The 14,848-nt window shown below is 64.1% G+C and overlaps 1 protein-coding gene across 1 annotated transcript in view; it reads right to left on the bottom strand.

Annotated features, from left to right (window-relative positions):
* Positions 1-1,259: 1,259 nt before the first annotated feature.
* The window catches only part of LOC128849960 (kinesin-like protein KIF1C), a 35,476-nt gene continuing 21,887 nt past the window's right edge, over positions 1,260-14,848 (bottom strand). Inside the window, exons 18-26 of the mRNA XM_054052702.1 lie at positions 12,954-13,036; positions 11,890-11,953; positions 11,726-11,793; positions 11,559-11,632; positions 10,736-10,820; positions 8,203-8,413; positions 7,131-7,306; positions 2,937-3,136; positions 1,260-1,308 (exon numbers count right to left, since the gene is read on the bottom strand). Of these exons, the coding sequence (XP_053908677.1) occupies positions 1,260-1,308; positions 2,937-3,136; positions 7,131-7,306; positions 8,203-8,413; positions 10,736-10,820; positions 11,559-11,632; positions 11,726-11,793; positions 11,890-11,953; positions 12,954-13,036 (1,010 nt within the window). The remainder of the gene's footprint in view (positions 1,309-2,936; positions 3,137-7,130; positions 7,307-8,202; positions 8,414-10,735; positions 10,821-11,558; positions 11,633-11,725; positions 11,794-11,889; positions 11,954-12,953; positions 13,037-14,848) is intronic.

Here is a 14,848-nt window from a genome sequence, read left to right as displayed (position 1 = left end):
ATGACTGCCTTACCAAGATGGCCACCCCCAAGATGGCTGCCTTACCAAGATGGCCACCCCCCAAGATGGCCACCCCCAAAGATGGCTGCCTTACCAAGATGGCTACTCAAGATGGCTGCCCCCAAGATGGCTGCCTTACCAAGATGGCCACCCCCAAAGATGGCTGCCTTACCAAGATGGCTACTCAAGATGGCTGCCCCCAAGATGGCTGCCATACCAAGATGGCCAGCCCCAAGATGGCTGCCTTACCAAGATGGCCACCCCCAAGATGGCTGCCATACCAAGATGGCTACTCAAGATGGCTGCCTTACCAAGATGGCCACCCCCAAAGATGGCTGCCTTACCAAGATGGCCACCCCCAAAGATGGCTGCCATACCAAGATGGCTACTCAAGATGGCCACCCCCAAAGATGGCTGCCATACCAAGATGGCCACCCCCCAAGATGGCTGCCATACCAAGATGGCCACCCCCCAAGATGGCTGCCATACCAAGATGGCTACTCAAGATGGCTGCCTTACCAAGATGGCCACCCCAAAAGATGGCTGCCTTACCAAGATGGCCACCCCCAAAGATGCCTGCCTTACCAAGATGGCCACCCCAAAGATGGCTGCCATACCAAGATGGCCACCCCCAAGATGGCTGCCATACCAAGATGGCCACCCCCCAAGATGGCTGCCATACCAAGATGGCCACCCCCCAAGATGGCTGCCATACCAAGATGGCTACTCAAGATGGCTGCCTTACCAAGATGGCCACCCCAAAAGATGGCTGCCTTACCAAGATGGCTGCTCAAGATGGCTGCCTTACCAAGATGGCTGCTCAAGATGGCTGCCTTACCAAGATGGCCACCCCCAAAGATGGCTGCCTTACCAAGATGGCCACCCTCAAAGATGGCTGCCTTACCAAGATGGCCACCCCAAAAGATGGCTGCCTTACCAAGATGGCTGCTCAAGATGGCTGTCTTACCAAGATGGCCACCCCAAAAGATGGCTGCCTTACCAAGATGGCTGCTCAAGATGGCTGTCTTACCAAGATGGCCACCCCAAAAGATGGCTGCCATACCAAGATGGCCACCCCAAAAGATGGCTGCCATACCAAGATGGCCACCTCAAAAGATGGCTGCCTTACCAAGATGGCCACCCCAAAGATGGCTGCCATACCAAGATGGCCACCCCCAAGATGGCCACCCAATAGGACCACCATGCCAAGATGGCCGCTCCAATATGGCTGCCCCCAAGAGGGCCAACCCACGTGACTCTCATGCCAAAATGGCCGCCGTGGGCGGGGCCTTTATTCCTGTGTAGCTGCTGTGGTTATTGATGGAACCAAACCACGCCCATGTATGCAAATGAGGGGGCGGAGCCACCCTATTGTCTGTATAGACCCCATTGTTTTCATTACTCCCATTGCCCCCTATTGTCCCCATTACCCCCACTGTCCCCATTATTCCCCATTGTCCCCATTGCCCCCCATTGTCCCCATTATTCCCCATTGTCCCCATTGTCCCCATTGCCCCCCATGGTCCCCATTATTCCCCATTGTCCCCATTGCCCCCCATTGTCCCCATTATCCCCATTACCCCTCATTGTCCCCCATTGCCCCCATTATCCCGCATTGCCCCTTATTGTCCCCTATTGTCCCCATTGCCCCCAATTCCCCCCATTGCCCATTGTCCCCATCATCCCCATTGTCCTCATAGTCCATATTACCCCCATTGCCCCCATTACCCCCCATTGTCCCCAACATCCCTTTGGTCACTGAGGGCCATCATAATCCCTGATGTCCCCATTGTCCCCATTATCTTCATTGTCCCCCATTGTCCTCATTGTCCCCCATTATCCCCATTATTCCCCATAGTCCTCATTGTCCCCATTACCCCCCATTGTCTCCATTGTCCCCAATGCCCCCATTGTCTCCATTGCCCCATAGTCCTCATTGTCCCCATTACCCCCCATTGCCCCAATAGTCCCCATAGTCCTCATTATCCCCATTGTCCCCCATTACCCCCCATTGTCCCCATAGACCCCATTGTTCCCCATTATCCCCCATTGTCCTTCATTGTCCTCTATTGTCCCCATTACCCCCATTGTCCCCATAGACCCCATTGTTCCCCATTATCCCCCATTATCCTTCATTGCCCTCTATTGTCCCCATTACCCCCATTGTCCCCATTGTCCCCAACATCCCTTTGGTCATTGAGGGCCACCACAATCCCTGATGTCCCCATTGCCCTCATCGTCCCCACTGTCCCCCATGGACCCCATTACCCTCATTGTCCCACATGACCCCATTGTCCCCATAACCCTCATTGTCCCCATTACCCCCATTGTCCCTCATTGTCCCCATTGTCCCCACTGTCCCCCATGGACCCCATTACCCTCATTGTCCCCATTGTCCCCACTGTCCCCCATGGACCCCATTACCCTCATTGTCCCCCATGACCCCATTGTCCCCATAACCCTCATTGTCCCCCATGACCCCACTGTCCCCATAACCCTCATTGTCCCCCATTGTCCCCATAACCCTCATTGTCCCCATTACCCCCATTGTCCCTCATTGTCCCCATTGTCCCCACTGTCCCCCATGGACCCCATTACCCTCATTGTCCCCCATGACCCCATTGTCCCCATAACCCTCATTGTCTCCCATTGTCCCCATAACCCTCATTGTCCCCCATGACCCCACTGTCCCCATAGTCCCCATTACCCTCATTGTCCCCCACTGTCCCCACAGTCCTCATTGTCCCCATTGTCCCCAACATCCCTTTGGTCACTGAGGGCCGCCACGATCCCTGATGTCCCCATTGCCCTCATAGTCCCCATAGTCCCAGTTGTCCCCATTGTCCCCAGGGCCACCACGATCCCAGTTGCCCCAGTTGTCCCCATTGTCCCCACTGTCCCCATTGTCCCCGCTGTCCCCGCAGCCGCCCCCTCGCTCCCAGTCCCCTCCGAGGGCGACGGCGGCGCCGCGCAGGGTCCGCGCCAACAGCTCGAGGCGCAGGCGATGGTCGTCGTCCCCTCCGTGTCCCCACGCGTCCCCCAACGCCGCCAGAGTGTGACGTCCCCGTCCCAAAAGCACGTGGCGCAGGGGGGACACCAGCGGGGACACGAACGGGGACAGCAGGGACGCCTCCGCCTGCGGGGACGGGGACGGCGTGGGGACACGAGGACGGGGACACGGGGACAGGGACATGGGGACAGGGTTGGGGACACAGGGATGGGGTTGGGGACACAAGGACGGGGTTGGGGACACAAGGACGGGGTTGGGGACAGGATTGGGGACATGAGGACATCGTTGGGGACACAGCGTTGGGGACACGGGGACAGGGATGGGGAAATGACGTTGGGGACACAGGGTTGGGGTCACGGGGTTGGGGCCATGGGGACATTGTTGGGGACATGGGGACAGCGTTGGGGACATTGTTGGGGCCATTGGGGCCATTGTTGGGGCCATTGTTGGGGCCATTGTTGGGGCCATTGTGGCCATTGTGGCCATTGGGGCCATTGTTGGGGCCATTGTTGGGGCCATTGTTGGGGCCATTGTGGCCATTGGGGCCATTGGGGCCATTGTTGGGGCCATTGTTGGGGCCATTGTTGGGGCCATTGGGGCCATTGTTGGGGCCATTGTTGGGGCCATTGTGGCCATTGGGGCCATTGTTGGGGCCATTGTTGGGGCCATTGTTGGGGCCATTGGGGCCATTGTTGGGGCCATTGTTGGGGCCATTGTTGGGGCCATTGGGGCCATTGTTGGGGCCATTGTTGGGGCCATTGTTGGGGGCCATTGTTGGGGCCATTGTTGGGGCCATTGTTGGGGGCCATTGTTGGGGCCATTGTTGGGGCCATTGTTGGGGGCCATTGTTGGGGCCATTGTTGGGGCCATTGGGGCCATTGTTGGGGCCATTGTTGGGGGCCATTGTTGGGGCCATTGTTGGGGCCATTGTTGGGGCCATTGTTGGGGCCATTGTTGGGGGCCATTGTTGGGGCCATTGTTGGGGCCATTGTTGGGGGCCATTGTTGGGGGCCATTGTTGGGGCCATTGTTGGGGGCCATTGTTGGGGCCATTGTTGGGGCCATTGTTGGGGGCCATTGTTGGGGCCATTGTTGGGGCCATTGTTGGGGCCATTGTTGGGGCCATTGTTGGGGCCATTGGGGCCATTGTTGGGGCCATTGTTGGGGCCATTGTTGGGGCCATTGGGGCCATTGTTGGGGCCATTGTTGGGGCCATTGTTGGGGGCCATTGTTGGGGGCCATTGTTGGGGCCATTGTTGGGGCCATTGTTGGGGCCATGGGGGCCATTGTTGGGGCCATTGTTGGGGCCATTGTTGGGGCCATTGTTGGGACCATTGTTGGGGCCATTGTGGCCATTGTTGTGGCCATTGGGGCCATTGTTGGGGCCATTGTTGGGACCATTGTTGGGGCCATTGTTGGGGCCATTGTTGGGGCCATTGTTGTGGCCATTGGGGCCATTGTTGGGGCCATTGGGGCCATTGTTGGGGCCATTGTTGGGGCCATTGTTGGGGCCATTGGGGCCATTGTTGGGGCCATTGTTGGGACCATTGTGGCCATTGTTGGGGCCATTGTTGGGGCCATTGTTGGGGCCATTGTTGGGGCCATTGTTGGGGCCATTGTTGGGGCCATTGGGGCCATTGTTGGGGCCATTGTTGGGACCATTGTGGCCATTGTTGGGGGCCATTGTTGGGGCCATTGTTGGGGCCATTGTTGGGGCCATTGTTGGGGCCATTGTTGGGGCCATTGGGGCCATTGTTGGGGCCATTGTTGGGGCCATTGTGGCCATTGTTGGGGCCATTGTTGGGGCCATTGTTCGGGCCATTGTTGGGGCCATTGTGGCGGCCATTGTTGGGGCCATTGTTGTGGCCATTGGGGCCATTGTTGGGGCCATTGGGGCCATTGTTGGGGCCATTGTTGGGGCCATTGTGGCCATTGTTGGGGCCATTGTTGTGGCCATTGGGGCCATTGTTGGGGCCATTGTGGCCATTGGGGCCATTGGGGCCATTGTTGGGGCCATTGTTGGGGCCATTGTTGGGGCCATTGGGGCCATTGTTGGGGCCATTGTTGGGGCCATTGTGGCCATTGGGGCCATTGTTGGGGCCATTGTTGGGGCCATTGTTGGGGCCATTGTTGGGGCCATTGGGGCCATTGTTGGGGCCATTGTTGGGGCCATTGTTGGGGCCATTGGGGCCATTGTTGGGGCCATTGTTGGGGCCATTGTTGGGGCCATTGGGGCCATTGTTGGGGCCATTGTTGGGGCCATTGTTGGGGCCATTGGGGCCATTGTTGGGGCCATTGTTGGGGCCATTGTTGGGGTCATTGGGGCCATTGTTGGGGCCATTGTTGGGGCCATTGTTGGGGGCCATTGTTGGGGCCATTGTTGGGGCCATTGGGGCCATTGTTGGGGCCATTGTTGGGGCCATTGTTGGGGCCATTGTTGGGACCATTGTTGGGGCCATTGTGGCCATTGTTGTGGCCATTGGGGCCATTGTTGGGGCCATTGTTGGGGCCATTGTTGGGGCCATTGTTGGGGCCATTGTTGTGGCCATTGGGGCCATTGTTGTGGCCATTGGGGCCATTGTTGGGGCCATTGTTGGGGCCATTGTTGGGACCATTGTTGGGGCCATTGTTGGGGCCATTGTTGGGGCCATTGTTGTGGCCATTGGGGCCATTGTTGGGGCCATTGGGGCCATTGTTGGGGCCATTGTTGGGGCCATTGTTGGGGCCATTGTTGGGGTCATTGTTGGGACCATTGTTGGGGCCATTGTTGGGGCCATTGTTGGGGCCATTGTTGGGGCCATTGTGGCCATTGTTGGGGCCATTGTTGGGGCCATTGTTGGGGCCATTGTGGCCATTGTTGGGGCCATTGTTGGGGCCATTGTTGGGGCCATTGTTGGGGCCATTGTGGCGGCCATTGTTGGGGCCATTGTTGTGGCCATTGGGGCCATTGTTGGGGCCATTGGGGCCATTGTTGGGGCCATTGTTGGGGCCATTGTGGCCATTGTTGGGGCCATTGTTGGGGCCATTGTTGGGGCCATTGTTGGGGCCATGGGGGCCATTGTTGGGGCCATTGTTGGGGCCATTGTTGGGGCCATTGTTGGGGCCATTGTTGGGGCCATTGGGGCCATTGTTGGGGCCATTGTTGGGGCCATTGTTGGGGCCATTGTTGGGGCCATTGTTGGGGCCATTGTTGGGGTCATTGGGGCCATTGTTGGGGTCATTGGGGCCATTGTTGGGGCCATTGTTGGGGCCATTGGGGCTATTGTTGGGGCCATTGTTGGGGCCATTGTGGCCATTGTGGCCATTGTTGGGGCCATTGTTGAGGCCATTGGGGCCATTGTTGGGGCCATTGTTGGGGTCATTGTTGGGGCCATTGTTGGGGCCATTATTGGGGCCATTGTTGGGGCCATTGGGGCCATTGTTGGGGCCATTGTTGGGGCCATTGTTGGGGCCATTGGGGCCATTGTTGGGGCCATTGTTGGGGCCATTGTGGCCATTGTTGGGGCCATTGGGGCCATTGTTGGGGCCATTGTTGGGGCCATTGTTGGGGTCATTGTTGGGGCCATTGTTGGGGCCATTGTGGCCATTGGGGCCATTGTTGGGGCCATTATTGGGGCCATTGTTGGGGCCATTGGGGCCATTGTTGGGGCCATTGTTGGGGCCATTGTTGGGGCCATTGGGGCCATTGTTGGGGCCATTGTTGGGGCCATTGTGGCGGACATTGTTGGGGCCATTGTTGGGGCCATTGTTGGGGCCATTGTGGCCATTGGGGCCATTGTTGGGGCCATGGGGGCCATTGTTGGGGCCATTGTTGGGGCCATTGTGGCGGCCATTGTGGCGGCCATTGTTGGGGCCATTGGGGTCATGGGGGCCATTGTTGGGGCCATGGGGGCCATTGTTGGGGCCATTGGGGCCATTGTGGCCATGGGGGCCATTGTTGGGGCCATTGTGGCCATGGGGGCCATTGTTGGGGCCATTGTGGCGGCCATTGTGGCGGCCATTGTTAGGGCCATTGTTGGGGTCATGGGGGCCATTGTTGGGGTCATGGGGGCCATTGTTGGGGTCATGGGGGCCATTGTTGGGGACAGGGGACATGGGGACAGTGTTGGGGTGTCCCTCACGGCCATGACGCGGGCGTTGAGGTGGCGGTTGAGGCTCTCGTCCCGCGCGTCCGACCCCTCGAGTTCGCGGCGCAGTCGTTCGGCCGCAAACACCACCTCCCCTCTCGCCGACGCCAAACAGCGCAGAGCCCGCCCGGACTGGGCAAACTGGGCAAACTGGGACCTGCCGCGCTGCACTGGGGGCACTGGGAGCCACTGGGGGGGACTGGGGGGGACTGGGAGGGGATTGGGGGGGACTGGGAGGGACTGGGAGGGGATTGGGGGGGACTGGGAGGGGAATGGGGGGGACTGGGAGGGGATTGGGAGGGACTGGGAGGGAAATGGGAGGGACTGGGAGGGGACTGAGAGGGACCGGTCTGGACTGGGACAGAGTGGGATGGACTGGGAGGGACTGGGCTGGATGGGTGTAGACTGGTTCTCCCCAGTGCCCTCCATTCCCCTCCCATTCCCCCCCATTCCCCTCCCAGTCCCTCCCAGTCCCTCCCAGTCCCTCCCAGTCCCCCCCATTCCCCTCCCAGTCCCCTCCCAGTCCCTCCCAGTGCCCCCCATTCCCCTCCCAGTCTCTCCCAGTCCCTCCCAGTCCCTCCCAGTTTGCTCCCAGTGCCCCCCATTCCACTCCCAGTCCCTCCCAGTCCCCCCCCATTCCCCTCCCAGTCCCTCCCAGTCCCTCCCATTGCCCCCTATTCCTCTCCCAGTCCCCCCCTAATCCCCTCCCAGTCCCTCCCAGTCCCTCCCAGTGCCCCCCATTCCCCTCCCAGTCCCCCTCATTCCCCTCCCAGTCCCTCCCAGTGCCCCCCATTCCCCTCCCAGTCCCTCCCAGTCCCTCCCAGTGCTCCCCATTCCCCTCCCAGTCCCTCCCAGTCCCTCCCAGTCCCCCCTATTCCCCTCCCAGTCCCTCCCAGTGCCCCCCATTCCCCTCCCAGTCCCTCCCAGTCCCTCCCAGTGCCCCCTATTCCTCTCCCAGTCCCTCCCAGTCCCTCCCAGTCCCCCCCATTCCCCTCCCAGTCCCTCCCAGTCCCTCCCAGTGCCCCCCATTCCCCTCCCAGTGCTCCCAGTTTGGCCCAGTCGGTACCGGGGGGGGCGGTGAGGCGTCTCAGCAGGGCGTCCCCGAGGTCGCGGGGTTCGAGGGGCAGACGGGCGTCGTGCGAGAGGCGCAGCAGCAGCCGCGCGGCCACCGCAGCCACCGCCCGCGCCACCGGCGGCCATCGGCCCCGCAGGCGGCCCCGCAGCCGCCACACCGTGTCCTCCCGCGTCCCCAGGGCCCAGCGGGAACCCCCGCCCGCCTGCGGGGACACCGCGGGGACAGTGGCACCGGGGGGGGACCGCGGGGGACAGGGGGGGACAGGGGGACAGGGGGGATATGGGGACAGGGGGACAGGGGGGACAGTGACACCCGGGGGGACAGGGGGGGACAGGAGGACAGGGGGGGATATGGGGGGGACAGGGGGGACAGAGGGACAGAGATGGGGACAGAGGGACACGGGGACAGAGGGGGGACAGTGACAGTGGGGGGGACGGGGGGGACAGGAGGGGATATGGGGACAGGGGGATATGGGGGGCACAGGGGGGATATGGGGACAGGGGGATATGGGGGATATGGGGGGGACACAGGGGGACGGGGGGGATATGGGGACAGGGGGACGGGGGGGATATGGGGACAGGGGGACGGGGGGGGACAGGGGGATATGGGGGGACAGGGGGACAGAGGGGGGACGGGGACAGAGGGGGGACAGGGGGATATGGGGGGGACAGGGGGACACAGGGGGACGGGAGGGACAGGGGGGACAGGAAGGACAGGGGGGGACAGGAGGGACAGGGGGGATATGGGGGGATGGGGGAGATATGGGGACAGGGGGGACAGGGGGACAGAGGGGGGACAGGGGGACAGGGGGATATGGGGGGGACAGGGGGACACAGGGGGATATGGGGGGACAGGGGGACAGAGGGGGGATGGGGACAGAGGGGGGACAGGGGGATATGGAGGGGACAGGGGGGACAGGGGTATATGGGGGGGACAGGGGGACACAGGGGGACGGGGGGGATATGGGGACGGGGGGGGGACACGGGGACAGAGGGGAGACAGAGGGACGGGGGACAGAGGGACGGGGGATGGGGGGACAGGGGGACAGAGGGGACAAGGGGGACGGGGGGGGACAGGGGGATATGGGGACAGGGATGGGGACAGGGAGACACAGGGGACAGGGGGACAGAGGGGGGATGGGAGGACAGGGGGATATGGGGGGGACAGGGGGGACAGGGGGACAGAGGGGGGATGGGGGGACAGGGGTATATGGGGGGGACGGGGACAGAGGGGGGACGGGGACAGAGGGGGGACGGGGGGATATGGGGGGGGACGGGGGGACAGGGGTATATGGGGGGGACAGGGGGGATATGGGGACAGGGGGACACAGGGGACAGGGGGGACAGAGGGGGGACGAGGGGGACAGGGGGATATGGGGACAGGGATGGCGACAGAGGGACAGAGGGATGGGGGACAGAGGGATGGGGACAGAGGGACACGGGGACAGAGGGGGGACAGAGGGACGGGGGGACAGGGGGACAGGGGGGACAGGAGGGGACGGGGGAGGGGGATATGGGGGGGACAGGGGGGGACGGGGGGGATATGGGGACGGGGGGAGAGGGGGATATGGGGGGGACAGGGGGACACAGGGGACAGGGGGACAGAGGGGGGATGGGGGGACAGGGGGGATATGGGGACAGGGGGGGACAGGGGACGAGGGGGACAGGGGGACAGAGGGGGGATGGGGGGACAGGGGGGATATGGGGACAGGGGGGGACAGGGGACGAGGGGGACAGGGGGACAGGAGGATATGGGGACAGGGAGACAGGGGGGACAGAGGGGGATATGGGGACGGGGGGGACAGGAGATGGGGGGGACACAGGGGGATATGGGGATGGGGGGGACAGGAGGGACGGAGGGGACGGGCGGGATATGGGGGGGACAGGGGGACACGGGACAGGGGGACAGGGGGGATGGGGGGACAGAGGGGACAGGGGGGATATGGGGACAGGGGGGGACAGGGGGACAGAGGGGGATATGGGGACAGGGATGGCGACAGAGGGATGGGGGACAGAGGGACAGGGATGGGGACAGAGGGACAGGGGGGATATGGGGGGACAGGGGGACACGGGGGATATGGGGACAGGGGGGGACAGGAGGGACAGGGGGGATATGGGGACAGGGGGACACAGGGGACAGGGGGGGACACTGCCATCGGGGGACACCATGGGACAGAGGGATGTGGGGATGAGGGGACAGAGGGACATGGGGACAGGGATGGGGACATGGGGGGGATGGGGGGACACGGGGACAGAGGGGGACACTGGGGGGGACAGGGGGGACAGTGCCATCAGGGGACACCGGGGGACAGGGGGGGACAGAGGGACATGGGGGGATGTGGGGGGGACAGGGAGATGGGGGACAGGAACACGGCGCCATGGGGGGGGACAGGGGGGGACAGAGGGATGTGGGGACGGGGACAGAGGGATGGGGACAGACGGACAGGGCCATGGGGACGGGGACAGAGGGATGGGGACAGACGGACAGGGACAGAGGGACAGAGGAGGTGGGGCTGTGGGGGGACCTCGTCGAAGCCGATCTCGATGGCGGGGACGCCGGCGGCCGCCGTGAAGGCGAAGGCGGCGCTGTCGGGGGGCAGCGGGCGAGCCCTGGGGGAGGGGCACCCATGGCAGCCACCCACCCGTGGCCACGCCCACTCCCCACAACCCCTCCCCTTTCCCCATAGCCCCTCCCCATAGCCCCTCCCCTTCCCCATAGCCCCCTCCCTTCCCCATAGCCCCTCCCCTTCCCCATAGCCCCCTCCCTTCCCCATAGCCCCTCCCCATAGTCCCTCCCCATAGCCCCACCCCTTCCCCATAGACCCTCCCCTTTCCCCCATAGCCCCTCCCCTTCCCCTTCCCTATAGCCCCTCCCCTTCCCCACAGCCCCTCCCCTTCCCCATAGCCCCTCCCCTTCCCATAACCCCTCCCCTTCCCCATAGCCCCTCCCTTCCCATAACCCCTCCCTTCCCCACAGCCCCTCCCCTTCCCATAGCCCCACCCTTCCCCACAGCCCCTCCCTTTCCCATAGCCCCTCCCCTCCCCATAGCCCCTCCCTTTCCCATAGCCCCTCCCTTTCCCATAGCCCCTCCCTTCCCCATAACCCCTCCCCTTCCCCATAGCCCCTCCCTTCCCCATAACCCCTCCCTTCCCATAGCCCCTCCCTTCCCCATAGCCCCTCCCTTCCCCATAGCCCCTCCCTTCCCCATAGCCCCTCCCTTCCCCATAGCCCCTCCCCTTCCCCATAGCCCCTCCCTCCCCCATAGCCCCTCCCCCCACTCACACGCTCTCCCAGCCCCTCCCCTCCCCATAGCCCCTCCCTCCCCCATAGCCCCTCCCCCCACTCACACGCTCTCCCAGCCCCTCCCCCCGCTCGTCACCACCTCCAGAAGGGTTTTCCCGCCCTCGTTGGGGCTCTCGACCTGAGGGGGGGGGGAGAGGGAGGGGTGAGACCTCCTCAGCCCCTCCCCCTCTCCCCATAGCCCCTCCCCCTCCCCCCATAGCCCCCCCCCCACCTGGCTGAGGGTCCCCTCCAGCAGACGGAGCAGTACGGGACTGCTTTTGGCTACGAAGCGATCGTCACCTGACATGGCGGAAAGGGGGGGGGGGAGGGGAGGGGGAGGGGTCAGAGGGGGGTCTGGAGGGGGTGGGGGGAGGGGACAGGGGGAGGGGCTCTCACCGAGCACCGCCTGATCCAGACTGAGGTACGCCACGACTTTGGTGGGGAGGAGGTTGGGGAAGGCCTGGAAGGGGTCACAGGGTCATGGAAAGGTCACGGGGTCATGGAGGGGTCATGGGGTCATGGAAAGGTCACGGGGTCATGGACAGGTCACAGGGTCATAGGAGGTTACGGGTCATTGAGGTCATGGAGGTCATTGAGGTCATGGCGGGGTCAGAGTCACGGAGGGGTCACAGGGTCATGGAGGGGACATGGAGGTGATTGAGGTCATGGTGGGGTCACCGGGTCACGGAGGGGTCAGGGTCATGGAGGGGTCATGGGAGGTCACAGGGTCATGGAAGGGTCATGGGGTCACAGGGTCATGAAGGGGGCACAGGGTCATGGAAAGGTCACGGGTCATGGAAAGGTCACAGGGTCATGGAAAGGTTGCGGGGTCATGGAGGAGTCACGGTCATGGAGGTGTCATGGAGGTCATGGAGGTGATTGAGGTCATGGTGGAGTCACAGAGGGGTAAGGGTCATGGAGGGGTCATGGAGGTGATTTGAGGTCATGGTTGGGTCACAGGATCATGGAGGGGTCACGGGGTCACAGAGGGGTCAGGGTCATGGAGGAGTCACGGTCATGGAGGTGTCATGGAGGTCATGGAGGTGATTGAGGTCATGGTGGGGTCACAGGGTCACAGAGGGGTCAGGGTCATGGAGGGGTCTGGGAGGTCACAGGGTCATGGAAAGGTCACAAGGTCATAGGAGGTCACAGGGTTGTGGAAGGGGCACAGGGTCATGGAGGGGTCACAGGGTCACGGAGAGGTCATTGAAGTCACGGAGGGGTCACACCATCATGGGGTCACTGAAGGTCATGGAGGGGGCACAGGGTCATGGAAAGGCCACAGGGTCACGGAGAGGTCATTGAGGTCATGGAGGGGTCACAGCATCATGGGGTCACTGAGGCCATGGCAGCCATGGAGGGGGATCACCGGGGGGGTCAGCGGGGGGGGTCACAGTGGGGTCACGGGGGGGTCACACTGGGGTCACACTGGGGTCACAGTGGGGTCACGGGGGGGTCACCTCGAGCCACTCTGTCGCCCCCAAGTGCCCAAATTCTCCCCCGTCCCAACTGACGAAGAGCAGCGACCGACGCAGGTGGAGCCCTGGGGGCAAAAGGGGGGGGTCAGGGGGTCCTGGGGGGGTTTAGGGGGTCCTGGGGGGGGGTTTAGGGGGTCCCCAGGGGGGGGTCAGGGGGGGTTTAGGGGGTCCTGGGGGGGTTTAGGGGGTCCTGGGAGGGGTCGGGGGGGGTCAGAGGGGGGTTTAGGGGGTCCTGGGGAGGGTCGGGGGGGGTCAGAGGGGGTTTAGGGGGTCCTGGGAGGGGTCGGGGGGGGTCAGAGGGGGGTTTAGGGGGTCCTGGGGAGGGTCGGGGGGGGTCAGAGGGGGTTTAGGGGTCCTGGGAGGGGTCGGGGGGGGTCAGAGGGGGGTTTAGGGGGTCCTGGGGGGGGTCAGAGGGGGTTTAGGGGGTCCCCGGGGGGGGTCAGGGGGGGTTTAGGGGGCCCCGGGGGGGGTCGGGGGGGTGCAGAGGGGGGTTTAGGGGGTCCTGGGGGGGTTTAGGGGGCCCCGGGGGGGGGTCGGGGGGGGGTCAGAGGGGGGTTTAGGGGTCCTGGGGGGTTTAGGGGGTCCCCGGGGGGGGTCGGGGGGGGGTCAGAGGGGGGTTTAGGGGGTCCTGGGGGGGTTTAGGGGGTCCCCAGGGGGGGTCAGAGGGTGCCAAGAGGGTCCTGGGGGGAGTCAGGGGGGTCTCCGGGGTGGATTTTGGGGGTCCCGGGTGGGGTTCAGGGGGTCCCCGGGGGGTTTAGGGGGTCCTGAGGGGGGGGTTTCAGGGGGTCCTGGAGGGGATCAAGGGGTCCCTGGGGGGGGTTTCAGGGGGTCCCAAGGGGGGTTTAGGGGGTACCCGGGAGGGGGTGTGGGGGGTCCTGGGGGGGTGTGTTTTGGGGGGTCCCCGTGGGGGTTCAGGGAATCCTGGGGGGGGGGTGTTTCAGGGGGTCCCCAGGGGGTGTTTTTGGGGGGGTCCCCCGGGGGGGGTGTTTTGGGGGGGTCCCTGTGGGGGTTCAGGGGACCCCGGGGGGGAGGTGTTTCGGGGGGGGTTTCAGGGGGTCCCCAGGGGGTGTTTTGGGGATCCCCCGGTGGGAGGTGTTTCAGGGGGTCCCCAGGAGGTGTTTTGGGGGTCCCCTGGTGGAAGGTGTTTCGGGGGGTCCCCAGGGGGTGTTTTGGGGGTCCCCCGGTGGGAGGTGTTTCAGGGGGTCCCCAGGTGGAAGGTGTTTCAGGGGGTCCCCGGGGGGGGTGTGTTTCGGGGGTCCCCAGGGGGTGTTTTGGGGGTCCACCGGTGGGAGGTGTTTTGGGGGGGTTTCAGGGGGTCCCCAGGGGGTGTTTCGGGGGTCCCTGGGGGGGGGTGTTTCGGGGGGGTCCCCAGGGGGTGTTTTGGGGGTCCCCTGGTGGAAGGTGTTTCAGGGGGTCCCTGGGGGGGGTGTTTCAGGGGGTCCCCAGGGGGTGTTTCGGGGGTCCCCCGGGGGGGGTGTTTTGGGGGGTCCCTGTGGGGGTTCAGGGGATCCCGGAGGGAGTGTTTCGGGGGGTCCCCAGAGGCTGTTTTGGGAGTCCCTGGGGGGGGGTGTTTCGGGGGGTCCCCAGGGGGTGTTTTGGGGGTCCCTGGGGGGGGGTGTTTCGGGGGGTCCCCAGGGGGTGTTTTGGGGGTCCCTGGGGAGGGGTGTTTCAGGGGGTCCCCAGGGGGTATTTCGGGGGTCCCTGGGTGGGTGTTTCGGGGGGTCCCCAGGGGTGTTTCGGGGGTTCCCCGGTGGGAGGTGTTTTGGGGGGGGTTTCAGGGGGTCCCCAGGGGGTGTTTCGGGGGTCCCCCGGAGGGAAGTGTTTCGGGGGGGGTTTCAGGGGGTCCCCAGGGGTGTTTCGGGGGTCCCTGGGGGGGG

The sequence above is a fragment of the Cuculus canorus genome, chromosome 36 (genome assembly GCF_017976375.1).
Source record: "Cuculus canorus isolate bCucCan1 chromosome 36, bCucCan1.pri, whole genome shotgun sequence".
NCBI lineage: Eukaryota > Metazoa > Chordata > Aves > Cuculiformes > Cuculidae > Cuculus > Cuculus canorus.
This window is presented reverse-complemented; position numbering and strand designations above follow the sequence as displayed.